Raw genomic sequence first — 14936 nt, forward strand, 5'->3', positions numbered from 1 at the left:
AGTGCACATCATAGCTACCAGTTGAATGGTCGCTTAGGCTTTTATATATAGAGATAGATATTAGATTAATGGGATTTGGGAAGCAAGTTAAGTTCATCGTTAATCTCATGCTAAAATTTTAAGTTTTAGGGAAATTTCTTCTGGAAAGATTTCAGGTAGCTAGTCCACTGAAATAAGATTATGTGGATTTGCATTTTCAGGGCAGAGATGGATACTCCTGTTCTTTAATTTATTTCAACAAAAATCTATTGAACATTCATTCTGCCCAGCCAGTGTCTGCAGTGCTGAAGTACAAATATACAAATACGAAAAAGACAATCCTTGCCCTCAAGCAGCTCAAGTACAGAGACAGGTTCTTAGGTTCTTCTCTTTGGGATCTAATGCCAACTAGTCACTGGCTAACAGATAATCTGTGAATAAAAAATAAAGCTAAATATTTACCTGCAGAACAGGTTTCCCTTTGGTACTTCTGTTTCTTTTCAGTACAATTCTCACACAGAAGCTTGTTATTCCCCATTAATAACTCCATAGATGTAAACTGGTAGAGGCAAGACTGAATTGAGCATTCTTTAGAAGTAGTTATATAGCTCTGAGAAAGGGTCTGAAAAGCATTTTGTGGACTGTGAGACGTTGTATGCTTCTCCTCTGAAAAATATAAATTATTTGGAAGACTTAGTGGCTGATTTTCTCCATCAAAATCTCTATCTCCAGTTACAGTGCTGCTTAAATGAAGTTCAGAAATAGCTTCAGCCACTCCTTCAACACCACTATCAGTCTTCTTGGTGGGCAGTTCTCTTGCTGATGGATAGTGATGTCCATTTGTGTGCACACAGCATCCACTACGGGATCTTGGCAACAGAGTTTGCTTAGAAGCACTTTCAGATTCTGAAGCCTCACTGTCAGCATCAACACCACTTTCACAACGGCTGGCTTCCTTCTCACTACCATCGGTAGGGTTTTCAGCCAGATTCGATTCAGTATTCATGATGCTTGCAAATGCTGAAGAATCCCCATTCACTTCCATGTTTCCATTTTTCCGGTACATGTCAACAGCTTTATCTTCTCCAGATGAAAATTTCCTTGCACGTTTTCTGCCATGAATTAGCTGATTCTGTAAGTTGACAGTGTTTTTAGAGAAAAGAATCTTGTGACCTTACTAAAAATAAATACCAGTTATTAAATGTCCCACAATTATTAAATACTCTAGTATTTCTCGTACATCTAAAACCCTTCCTAAATCTACATAAACTATAACCAATAGAAGATATACTAACAAATAGTTCTAATTTAAAAATAAACTTTTATACAAGAAACCAACAACAGAAACCTATTTGCAGAGAAGAGTACTTGTGCGAATACCGCGGAGATTGAAAAGGCATGACAATCAACTGCACTTCATAGCTCTTTTTTAGATCTTGAATTCAAATAGACTTTAAAAAGCAAAACAAAAAAACAAGTATTTATGAGACAGTTGCAGAAATTTAAATAATGACTGGATATTGGTGCTGTTACAAAGTTATTAATATTTTAGGTAATAATGGTACTGTGGTTACGTATTTTAAAAGAGTATCTATTTGATCTACATACTGAAATATATGATAATTTGGGATTTATTACAAAATAATCTGGGGGGAGGTGGGGAGAATATAAGATATAGATAAAAGCTGATTAGCCATGAGCTGATAACTATAAAGTTCAGCTATTTACATGGAAGTTTATCACACTATTTTCTCTACTTCTGTATATTTTTGAAATTTTTCATAATAATAAGTTTAAAAAAGAAGATGCCTCACAAATACACATAGTCTTACTTTATCTTTAGATGGAGACTGCTTCCTGGTAGCTCTGGGTTGGTGAGTATTTTCTATAGTAACAGGGCCACTATATTGGCCATTCTGTGTCTCCTGTAAACTTCTATATTTATTGATTCTTCCCCAAAGTACAGGCTTTGAAACCTATATAAATGACATGTACATAACACAAAACTTCTTTAGGAAATAAATTCTGGATGTAATCTACTTTTTAAAATTCTAACTCATTTGAAATATAATTTCCTTAACTTTAACTCTCAAAATATAAAGCATAAGGATTTAAATTCCTTGAGAATAAGAATGATCTCATACTTTATGCATGCATACACAAACCCCAATATTAACTGTACAAACTCAACTACTGTATATAAAAAATATTGATTCTCAGATCTGATAACATACTCAACAAATGTCTAAATAAAATGAATTCCCTTCACAAAAGAATTAAGGTTTTTTTTCTCCTTACCCTTTCTTCTATTATAGGAAGTGAAATATCAATGAAAGGATCTTTCACCGTGGAGATCTTAAAAAAACAACAACACATATTGAGAACTTCAGGTAGAATTCTAATATAGACAATGTAGTTTTGTAAAGGCTTAGAGGAATCAGACTTCCCAGGCAACTTAAAATTTTAAGTTAAAAAACATTCCTGGAACAAATAGCAATTTAATTGGGTAGAGCAGGATGTACTGTTTATCAAAACAAGATATCCCAAAACTTTAATAAATGCAACCCTGTTGAATTTTATGTTGTCAATATCATAATATCAGTAATGTTTAAAGTAACTTTTAAATAAAATGTTTAATAATAATGATTAACTAAAGATATAAACATATTTTTGGTGAAATTAGTGCCATAACATAAAATATGAAAAAGGCAGAAAGTTTGTGTTTTGTAGATTCTTTAGGGTAATTCTAAAAGATACTCTCTAGCTTGTGAGAGAGAAATCAACTTTTATGTAGAATATACTACAGGAGTAATACTTTGACACAGTCTGTGCTTCAATGCGACAGATTAGGAGATACAATATATAATTGTGATTGAATAAGACTAGAGAAGATAGAAAAATACTCCATAATCAGAACAGGAAAATGTACATAAAGACTCTCTCTTTTACAAGAAAATCTGACAAAAGTGTAAACCCATCAAACTCCAAGTTATCTGCTTTCAGAAGTATTCCTTATCAAGCAACCGAAAGCCTATAAAAATTTATATGTCTTTAAATTGTTATTAAAGGACAGATGGCATTCCATTCCACCAAATAAAAAGTATCACTAATTCAAAGATGAGTCAAGTCTACTTAATAAAATAAAATAAACTTCAACAAGTCATATAAAAATAAACTTTAAATCAAATGTGCTAGATCACCCTGGGTTATGTTACTACATTAAATTATTTCCATTGGAATTACATTTTAGGGCAATGCATACATAGTTACAAATATAGTTATTCTCTTCACAGAACTTTATTTTATTTCCATCTAAACAAGTAGCTTACACATTCAAACATATTAAAATGACCTAACAGAACTTCACAGGTTTCTTGGGAGGAAAAATAAAATAACACACTTATTTTTAAAAATTATAGATTATGTTTACTTTCTAAGAGTGAAGGATATATTTTAGGAAGATTTTCAAAAACTATTATATGTAGTCATCTGTCACAAATAAAAGTAAATGACTGCTGAAGATTATACGTGAAAGAAAATAATCAAAATGCTGGGATTGTAATCTAGTCCATGCTGAAGTGAATTTCAAAGTACCTACATTTGCACATTCTTCACACATGAGGGTGCTAGTTAATTCACCAATAAAGATCCGATCTATGAAGTTCATTTTCACACCTTCGCTTCCATATGCTGTAAAAATAATACTTTTTAATGCAAAAAACATGTCAACCATCAACCTTACATATTAATATAGTTTTTTTCTGTTGATTAAAAAGAAATCTAAGGCAGATGTCCAGTGCCCCATTTAATAATATATTCTCCTATATGACATTATAATGTCTCTCTCTTTTACAGTTCTGTAGAGAAAATGTAACTAGCAATGATAGTATTTCCAGAAATAACAAACTGTTCGTAAGAGGTAAAATAATAGGAGCAGTAACTACGACTCATACTACATCTCAACTGCTCCCATCAAATCCTTTAAAGCCTCTGTGCCTGACCCAGAGGTAGAGGTATGGGAAAGGAGATTATGCTTTTAGGGCTACAGATGCCAGGATCCAACTACGGAAATGACAGAGTATAAAAGACAAGTAAACACAGGATAGTGTAAAGAATTAATATGGCAATAAATAACTCGGTTACATGCATAACTGCTCAGTTATATTAAAAGTGTCAGAATTACTTGTTTGAAAAATCTATAATAATAAAAGCGTAATATGCTAATTAGATCAGACGTCCTTCCGGACGACCTTCCAGATGAAGCTGGGGCTACGAGGGAAGCCCAGGTCCCGGGTGCCAGAGGGAAGCCGGTGCCGGCAGCCGGGGGAAGGAAGGCCTACTCTTGCACAAATTCCGTGCATCGGGCCTCTAGTATTTATATATCAAGGGAAATTATGCCTATAATTTGCTTCAAAATAATCTGGGGTTGGGAGAAAATAGATGAAACATAATACTCCAGGAACTGAATGTAAGAAATGGGGTAATGAGTACATGGATACCTGGAGCTTCATATACTATTCGCTCTACTTAATAGAAGTTTGACATTTTCCACAATAAACACTGGGGGAGAAATATATTTAAAAAATCTATTCATTTCTATCTTTTTTAGATCTCTGCCTTCTAAAACATTGTATTTTCTGCAATGAATGACAGAGCAGACATATTGGGCTATATAAATAAACATTTATTAATTATAATTGAGACATTATAATACACTAAGATGTTTCATTAAGAAAAATTGTACAAGGGTTAATAGAAAAGATTACAAAACTGGAAAGAGATGAAAGAAAAACTGGGCAGTTATTCTAAACATGCTCTAGATGGCACTATCTCAAAACAAAAGAGCATGCTTGAAAATCTACATTTAAAAAAACCTGAACCCTTAAAACTGCATATAAAATTTGGCATATATAATCACAACATATATTTGTTTATATAGATATATAGGGTGTACATATACTACTACAAAAAATAAAAGTTAGAAAAGAGAATGAATAAAATACAAATAATATTTTAAGTGTCTTCTAAAAATGATGACTTTATACTACCATTAGTTAACATCTCAAGGCAGAATACACATTTAGGACATGGTAAATCACTAATAACATAGACTATAAATCCACACTTAAATACTTATAAGTGACCACTTTGATTAGATAATCATTGTTTTTGCCTCACATTTTGGCTGAGGAAGAGAGAACACTAGGAGTAAAGTAGACATGTGCACTTGACCTGTCAGTACTCTCGTCAATAAATGTTTCCTTGCAGGAATCTTTGCAGCACTTAAGCATTGTCAAGTTAGAGTTAAATATCCATGAGTTCACTCATCCAAGCACACCTCAACTGCAAAATAATCCAATATGATAAAAGTGAACTTCCAAATAAGGATGCTACCTTCAACCACCTTTCAAGTCTCCCTTACAGCCTCCTATTAAGAGCAATAGTGTCAATCTGTATATGTGACATTTCTTTTATTTTTTTAATTCACATGGATAAATTCTAACATTTTCTTTCTATGACCGACTAGACCAGCGGTTCTCAACCTGTGGGTTGCGACCCCTTTGGGGGTCAAACGACCCTTTCACAGGGGTCACCTAAATACATCCTGCATATCAGATATTTACATTACGATTCATAACAGTAGCAAAATTACAGTTATGAAGTAGCAATGAAAATAATTTTATGGTTGGGGGTCACCACAACATGAGGAACTGTATTAAAGGGTCGCGGCATTAGGAAGGTTGAGAACCATTGGACCAGACTATCTTGCAGCCACTAGAATAAGTATACCTTCATTTTAAGGCAACTATTTTACAACATTCATTCACATAATGCTCAGTTCTTTGTCCCCTGTAAAGAAACTTTAAATATTTTCCTGTAGAATAAAATTGTAACAGTGAGTCAACATACCTTTGACTTTTTTCCTAGTTTCATCATCAGCAGTTTTAGTTGTTGGGTTGTTAAATGCTTTTAGAATGCTAGCTTGTATTCTCTATAAAACAAAGTTAATAAGAATTTATAAAATCTATTATTTTAAAGCAGTATTCAGTGTTCTTTTAAATATCATCTGTTTTAGTAACAGTTAACTCCAGCCTCATCTTAATAAGAGAAGGACTTTCAAACAGCAAGGTACACTGGATCTCACTCCCTAGTCTATAAAATAAAATGACTGAATTTTTAAAAATTAAATCTAGTCCTAAAATTCCATGAACAAAAAATTTTATTTGGGGGAGAATATGGAATTACAGTCAAAGTTCCTATGTTTAGGTTCTCTCTTGGGTTCGAAGGTGTTTCTTCAGTCTACAAAAAGCAAGCAGCCTAGTCTCATTCTTATAGGTTTAGAGTAACTTATCCCTCTTTTCCCTTCTCTCCCCTTTTCTCTCCATTTGTCTCCCTCTCCCACTCTGTTCCTAAAAATGATGTATTCCTTAATCAGGACAAAATTTCACAAATAAACCATATGAAATGTCTTGTCTATGAAGAAAACCTTATTATATAAGAAGCTCTTAAACTGGTCACATTGGCTCCCACACAGATTATTTTACTTATATAAATATATGACTCAAGTCCAGAATATCAATTAATGTCCTCAAAGTTTATGTTTTCACATCTCTTCTGTATGTTTTAGGAAAGATCCAACCTCACAGAAAACTTTTAGAATAAATTAAAACTATATATTCTAAAAATAAAAATGTATCTAAGCTAATGAATCATGTTTTACACTCATTATGCCCCTAATTAATGGATAAATTTAATCTTCTCTAATTCACATTTTAACAATAGGGTGAAAAGAATGTTTGTTCATTATTCTTCAAAATATTTTTTTAAGTAATGTCTTAATCACAGGTTTTCATATGTGAAACTACTATTTGATCTGGACTTCCTGTCTAAGCTAAAGTTGACTTACCTATGAAAAAAATAATTTCTTTAACTAAAATAAAAAAATTAGAATGGTGTGAATTCCATGCAGGAGAAATATTTAATGCATATAAATGAAAGATTCCAATAAATACTAATGTTCACCTGTAACTATTTAATATAACTGTAAAAAGGCTCTCTAGTTACTAGAAATAGACCTCTAACTCAATTAGAAGTCTGTATATTTGTTTTCCAATTTGAACATTTTATTAATTTAGATATGAATTTCAATGATTTAATGAGCTTTTACTATATTTTAAAATGTAAGCTATGATATTACTCTTTAAAATATAAAAAAGTATAAAAAATTAAGTTGATTAAATTATTAACTTTTTAAACTATTAGACTTGTTTTGTTTTTATTGTATTATAGCCATAAATGTATATTCTCTGCTCTATACTGTTAAAGAGTTAATTAATAGGTAATTCATCAAGTTGAATAAAATAAATGAGTTTAGGTCCATTTACAACCTCTCATTGTTAAGAGTCATGTTTTGAACTATTTAGGTTAAAAAAAAAACTTAGATCAGGGAGCTACTAACAATTGCAGCACATTAATCAACTAGCACTACCCAAGTTCAACTATCTAAGTCTCCATCTTAAACTTCTTTTAAAAATAAGAATGCAAAAAAACTCAGTTTAAGTTAGCTGAAGTATCGTGCCTTTAAAAAATCCTATCCAATAATGTATGAAAGAGATATATCTTTGAGAAGATAATAAAAATGTAACATTTCTTTAGTGATAGCTCAAATTAAAAGGGAAAAAGTGAAGCATATATATTTGTAAGTTGAAAAGACTGCTTATAAAAGTTCTTATAGTAAATCTGATATTATTTGCACATAAAAAACTTAACAATTTTTTGCACAAATGATCCTTTTAGTGCTCCATTCAATAAGAGCATATTATAGTCCTGAACTTTATAGTTGTAAAAGACTTTGATGAAACAATATGAAAGGAGATCAGTAGTTTGTAATCATTACTAAAAGATTCTGGTGGCAGACCTAATGGTGTAGCCTTTCTTCAATCAAAAAACACATGGCAGTGGCAAATGACAACAGCAACACAACTAACAGCTGTGGGTTCCCAGGCCAGACAATGCAGCTCCTGCCTGGGTACCACTGTAACAGACTGGCCTTGCTCACAGGACTGAGCAGATTCACACACTTGACATTTTAATTTTGCCACGCCATCTAAAACCCTCACAGAGAGGAAGAAAGATAAGAGCTTTCAAAAACCACTGCTTCTTGCTATACTGCCTGAGTTTTTAAGATACTGTGAATCCCAATGTACCATTATGACAGAACAGTAATTTAATTTGAAACAAAGAATGCCATCCTATATAGTAAAAGCCTAATATGCAAATTGTCCCCTCAGGTGGTTGTTCGACCGGGAGTTCAACCACTCGCTATGATGTGCACTGACCACCACGGGAGTGGGACCGCGGTGGGATGGTGGAGCAGGTGAGTGGGCGGCGCCAGGCCAAGGCGGGCGCAAGCGGAGGCCCAGGTGCTGCCCAGGGCTCAGAGGTCAGGTGGGACTTGCCCTTCCACACCAGACGCTTGCGCTTTGATCACTGGCCAGGCCCAGGGACTGCACCCATGCACGAATTTCATGCACTGGGCCTCTAGTCAAGTAATAGAAGGGAAATAGAATAAATGATAGGGATAGATTTTGTTGTTTTATTTGTGATAATGACAGAGAAAAACAATGTAAAGACATAAATTTTAATTCCATTTACAATAATTCATAACCATCATGTAGTAAACATTCCCAGCTATATCCCCCTTCACCTGGATTCTTAGAATCCTTTTCTTTATTTAAGCTAGTTTTAGTTGATTTCTGTTAATTATAGCCAAAGAACACTAACTAATAAAGAATAGGGGTTGTGACAGAGTAAAAGAAAATAATCTTGTAGAAGAGATTTAAAAAAAAAAGAGCGAGAGAGAAGAAATAGAATAGTGAGAAAAAAAATCAAGTTAACTTCCTAACCGCACATAAAAATTATGGTAGAAATGAAATCCTTCAGTTGTGAACCCTCTTCTTAAAGAGTATATGTGATAAACATAAAGAAACCTGACCTTTGTTTCTTCAGTCCTCACTGAATCCAACAGATAATGCAGGAGCTCCTGACTGTCCTGTTGCTGAAAATCTTTAAATCGAGGGGCCCTTTGATTTAAAAACAGCAGGAGAGAAAAAAAGATAATTTCATCAACAATATATTATTAATATTTAAATCACTTTATAATAACATATAGCCAAAGATTCAATTTACTTCTTTTTGTACTAAGTCAAAATGTGATTACTGTTCCAATTAGGAAGAGACCTTAAGTGTACTGAGAACGATATGGCTATCATTTATTGGGTAACTACTACATGCCAACCACATATGTGTTTCACATACTCACAACTATAAACCTACTTTTCCCCCACCCTGTATACAAATATGTAAAATCAAATCAGTTATATCCACATGTACTATATAGAGAGATATACAAAACACAGTAAGCAAAACAAGCAAGTTGCAGACAATTTTTATGTCGGTATGTGCATAATGACTTTTAAAGTAAAAAACATACTAATAATATGAATTTTTATCTATGAGCATCTATTACTTGAATAATAATTTATTAACAATTTATAAATCTTTATAAAATTAGAAAAATGATACAAAACACAGTTATTTTGGATAGAGTCTAAAACAAATTTCTAAAGTACATATATCCTAAAAATTTCTTAATTTTATGGGGCGCCTATGTTTCTGAGGCTTTTCAGGGATCTTTTTGTTCCTCAGGCTTTAAAAAAAAACAGCATTTGCCGAGCAAATGAAACATACAATACACCCTCTATATTTTAGACTACATTTAATATGATGGCACATTATACTAAGTGAAATAAGCCAGTCACAAAAAAAAAAAAAAAAAGTAAAAAACAAACAAACCAATGGACATGGACAACAGGGGGATGGGAGCATGAGTGTGCGCGGGGGGGCTGGGAGGTTGGGGGTTAATCGGGGGGATGAGGACACATTTGTAATACCTTAATAAAAATAAAAAAAGAAAAGAAAAGAAATAAGCCAGTCACAGAAAGACAGATACTGCATGACTCCATTTATATGAAGAATCTAAAATACTCAAATGCATAGAATCAAAGGATGGAATGAATGATAGTTGTGAGGGGCTGGAGTGAGGTGCAAAGGTGGAGTTGCTAATCAATAGGCATAAGGTTTCAATCGAGCAAGATGAATAAGCCCTAGAGATCTGCTGTACAACATTGTACCTATAGTCAACAATATATTATACACAAAAACATTTTATTTTTTTTAAATATATTTTTATTAATTTCAGAGAGGAAGGGAGAGGGAGAGAGAGATAGAAACATCAATGATGAAAGAGAATCATTGATCAGCTGCCTCCTGCACACCCCTTACTGGGGATGGAGCCGCAACCCAGGCATGTGCCCTTGACCGGAATCGAACCCAGGACCTTTGAATCCACAGGCCGACGCTCTATCCACTGAGCCAAACCAGCTAGGGCTACACAAAAACATTTTAAGAGGGTAGAGTTTGTGTTGTATTCTTTACACAATACATTTTTTAGAAACAAATTAACATTGGTACACTACTATGAGACAAAATATAATAAAACACAATACCATGACACAAATAACGAGCTTAAATTAAAATGAAACTTTAAAGAGTGTAGATATAAAAAAAAGCAACTTCATGTTTAAAGAATTTTGTTTCTACATATTTTAGTTCATTGTGGACTAAACTAGTTTATGGCTCTATGACAAGGCCCATTTTAAATACATGACACGTTGTGTACCTGAATTCTAGCGAGTACTGACAACAGAGTAAGCTCTCAATTTTCTAGATGTAGGAATAAGTACATACATTAAAGTTAAGTCACGACTTTTATGGTATGTGTTTATTTCCACGCACTCAAATATTTTATATATTTACACACACACACACACACACACACACACACACTAGAGGCCTTCATGCACTGGTGGGGTCCCTCGGCCTGGCCTGCGGGGATCAGTGAACCTCCCCGTCACCACAGCCTGGCTTTACCCACCAACTCGTCAGGCTCCAGCCCCCTCATCGGGCTCCAGCCCGCTGTCCACATTGATCCTGCACAGCATGAAGTAGTGCGCGAAGCGGCAGGCAGCCAGGGAGGAGCCCCAGTTGGGCTCCACGCTGCTCCCACTCAACCCAGCCCCACGGTGGCAGCAGCCGCTGGGATGTGCAGGGGGAATGTCCGGGAGAGGCTCGGCGTCTGGTGTCCATTTATCAGCTGAGCAGCACTTCCACTGTGGGAGCGCAATGACCACCAGGGGGCAGCTCCTGCATTGAGCGTCTGCCCCCTGGTGGTCAGTGCACATCAAAGTGACTGGTTGTTCTGGTCATTCCACCGTAATGGTCGCTTAGGCTTTTATTATATAGATACTAGAGGCCTGGTGCATGAATTCATGCACCGGTGGGGTCCCTCGGCCTGGCCTGTGCCCTCTCGCAATCCGGGACCCCTCAGGGGATGTCCTACTGCCGGTTTTGGCCAGATCCCCACAGGCCAGGCTGAGGGACCCCACCAGTGCACAAATCTGGGCACCGGGCCTCTAGTATGCATACAAGGTCTTTGGTTAATCTCTTCCTGCCCTCCCCCTTTCCCCCTTCCCTTCGAAATTCATCAGTCTGTTCCATGTTTCCATGCCTGTGCATTGGGTGTCTGCCCCCTGGTGGTCAGTGCACGTCACAGCTACTGGTCGAACAGTTGTTCAGTTGCTTAGGCTTGTATATATAGAGATATTTTAAATTATTTTTATTGTTTCCGAGAGGATGTGAGAGGGAGAGAAAGATAGAAATATCAATGATGAGAGAGAATCATTGATCAGCTGTCTCCTACACGCCCCCTCCTGGGGATCAAGCCAGCAACCCTGGCATGTGCCCTTGACTGGAATCGAACCAGGGACCCTTTAGTCCACAGGCCGACGCTCTACCCACTGAGCCAAACCAGTTAGGGCCTAAATAAATTTTTATTGATTGATTTCAAGAGGAAGGGAGAATGAGAAATATCAATGATGAGAGAGAATCATTAATCTGCTGCCTCCTGCAGGATCGAGCCCCCAACCTGGGCATGTGCCCTGACGGGGAATTGAGCCATGACCTTCTGGTTCATAGATTGAGGCTCAACCACTGAGCCATGCCAGCCGGGCAAATATTTTGTTTTTAAACATTTTGTAACATCTTGAGAAATTCACTTAAACTCTATTTGCCTCAAAGCTCATCTTTTAAAATAAAGAAACTAGGTTAGATGGTCTATTATAGCACCTTTTAAGATCTTACAATTCTATAATTTTTGTACTTTATTGTGTTACATGATGGGCTTCTTTTAATTTTTTAAATAAAATATTTATTGTTGAGAGTATTACAGATGTCCCCCGTTTTCCCCCCCATTGCCACTTCCATCCGATTCCCACCCTGTTCAAGGCCTTCACCACCCTATTGTCTGTGTATAATGCATAATCATGGGCTTCTGAGTTAGAACAGACCTCTGTGTGAATCCTGGTTTTGTCACTATGAAATGGGGTAAAGTACTCAACTGCTATGAGTCTCAGTTTCCTTATATATAAAATGGGGATAAACAATCACTTCTTCAGAGTTTTATAAGATATAATTTCCCAGCCCGGCCAGCTGGCTCAGTGGTTCAGTGGTTGAGCATCAACCTATGAACCAGGAGGTCATGGTTTGATTCCGGGTCAGGGCACATGCCCAGGTTGCGGGCTCAATCCCCAGTGCGGGGTGTGCAGGAGGCGGCCAATCAATTATTCTATTTCACTCTCCCTCTCTCTTTCTCTCTGAAATCAATTAAAATATATATATATATATATATATTTTAAAATGATATAATTTTCATAGACCACAGAGCTGCAGCTAAACAATGTTAATTCCTCCTCTTGGTATCCAGGCAGTAAGAGCAATGTTACAGTAAGACTGAAAGTACTCATATTAAGTATAAACACAATAGCATTTTGTAACTCATGATCACTTATATTAATAATGTAGGTGCACTCACTTCTGACAAAGCTGATTGAAGAGAGCTTTAGGAGACAGCGATCCTTTGTCAGTTTCCTTCATGCTGTGAAGAAACAGGACCAAGGCTGAGGTCAATGGTCCAGGGCTTGAAAGTTCCACCATTAATGGATCCTTTAAAAACAAGATCAACTCTATGTCAGAAATATATATTATTTTAAATCAAACAGTTCTATTTCGTTTCAGTGATGACAACTAAATTCCCTCAACTGTATTAAGAAACTTTAGTCCCTCATATATAAAAATATAAAAATGAAAATGAGAATTAAATGCTTTATCTTGAAAAACACAGGTGTTCTCATATCATCTGCCCTTTACTAGTACTTAATAAAACTATTAGCTTAAGAATGAAATCACCAATTTTTAGTTGCTTATAACTGTCCCTTAATGTGCTCTCCTAAAAGTAAAATTCTTCATCTACTTGATATTTGTACATTTTCACAAATAATCATAAATTATATTTATATTAGCAAAACTCCATACCCTTCTTTCCCCCAAATATTTTACTGCTATATAAGGAATGGGGGGAAATTGGTATACCATCTCTCTCTCTTTTAAAGGGGAGAGACAGCCCTAACTGGTTTGGCTCAGTGGATAGAGCGTCAGCCTGCGGACTCAAGGATCCCAGGTTCGATTCCAGTCAAGGGCATGTACCTTGGTTGCGGGCACATCCCCAGTGGGAAGTGTGCAGGAGGCAGCTGATCGATGTTTCTCTCTCATCGATGTTTCTGGCTCTCTATCCCTCTCCCTTCCTCTCTGTAAAAAATTAATAAAATATATTTTAAAAAAATAAAAAATAAAAAAATAAAGGGGAGAGACAAAAAGCTGGGCAAAAGTAGCTTAAATTGGTGAAGGATCAATGCACTTTATTCTAGAATTTCTATTCCATCATGTTTTGTTTTCTAAAATGTTATTTTCCCCAGTAATACCCCTCTCCTTATGCATAATGAGTAAAAATGCAGATCCCAAATATAATCCTCGAACATTATAGTATGTTATCTTCTAGGATAACTGCAACCTGTGTATGTACCCTGACCTGGAATTGAACCACCCTTTTTGGTGCATGGGGACGGGGATGACACTCCAACCAACCGAGCCATACTGGCCAGGGCTCACCTCACTTTAGAAGAGGGCATTGGGATCTACCATAAAAATGTTAAGGGGCTAAACAGGCAATGAATTTATAGTCTGCTTTTTCAATCATATTGTCTTTCAAAACTGTCTCCTTGGAAGAAAAATCTAAGATTACTACAGTGGGCTAAGAAATTCTAGAAGAACTCTTTCTTAAGTATTTTTGAAAACCAGATCATGAGCTATTCATACACTCTTCTTCTAACACACACACATCAATTTCTAACTATAATCATTATTACTAATGTTAATGCTCTCCAGCCAAAGACCACCAGGAACACACCTGCAGTTGAACAAGGTGGGTTTACTGCTTGATGCACTGAGGGAGAACACGAACCATGGGGAACCACGGGGTGTCTTAATAAGAGCATATTTGAAAGAACCAATATAGGATTGGGGCTTTAGTTGGGTAATTCAGCAGGGAGGCTAAGCAAGCAGAGGTCTGCTCTTGCTTGGACAGTGTCAGAAAGTGGGGGTAATTCTATGATTAGGTATCTCAATAAATCTTATATGTAGGTGTGTGGGGAGATGAGAATGAAGATAAACTAATAAAGAAACAGCACTCAGAAGGCCTGGGTGGGGGGGGGGATGCAGGGTGGAGGGGGTCAATGGGAAAAAAACAAAGGGGACATCTGTAATACTTTTAGCAATAAAAATAAATTGAAAAAAGGAAAAGAAACAGCACTCAATCATTTTGGCCAACAGACAGGTTGTTTAGAATTTTCTAAGTGATAGAGCAACCTGGTTATTTGAAATCATGAAGTGACCTTGCTTTGCCTCACTTATTAGATTGAAAGTAGCCTAGCCTGGGGTTGGTA

At 35.8% G+C, this 14936-nt stretch overlaps 1 protein-coding gene across 6 annotated transcripts in view; it reads right to left on the reverse strand.

Moving 5' to 3' along the window:
- The window catches only part of USP45 (ubiquitin specific peptidase 45), a 49237-nt gene that overhangs the window by 12482 nt on the left and 21819 nt on the right, over positions 1-14936 (reverse strand). For all 6 annotated transcript variants that reach the window (XR_002830973.1, XM_023759765.1, XM_023759764.1 and 3 more), the window contains 7 exons: positions 12971-13101; positions 8975-9062; positions 5890-5971; positions 3578-3669; positions 2278-2334; positions 1812-1955; positions 442-1111 (listed from right to left, as the gene is read on the reverse strand). Coding sequence is in view for 5 of the 6 variants with exons in the window: in XM_023759765.1 (XP_023615533.1) it covers positions 442-1111; positions 1812-1955; positions 2278-2334; positions 3578-3669; positions 5890-5971; positions 8975-9062; positions 12971-13101 (1264 nt within the window). In the remaining variant the exon portion in view is untranslated. The remainder of the gene's footprint in view (positions 1-441; positions 1112-1811; positions 1956-2277; positions 2335-3577; positions 3670-5889; positions 5972-8974; positions 9063-12970; positions 13102-14936) is intronic.

The sequence above is a fragment of the Myotis lucifugus genome, unplaced genomic scaffold (assembly GCF_000147115.1).
Source record: "Myotis lucifugus unplaced genomic scaffold, Myoluc2.0 scaffold_161, whole genome shotgun sequence".
NCBI lineage: Eukaryota > Metazoa > Chordata > Mammalia > Chiroptera > Vespertilionidae > Myotis > Myotis lucifugus.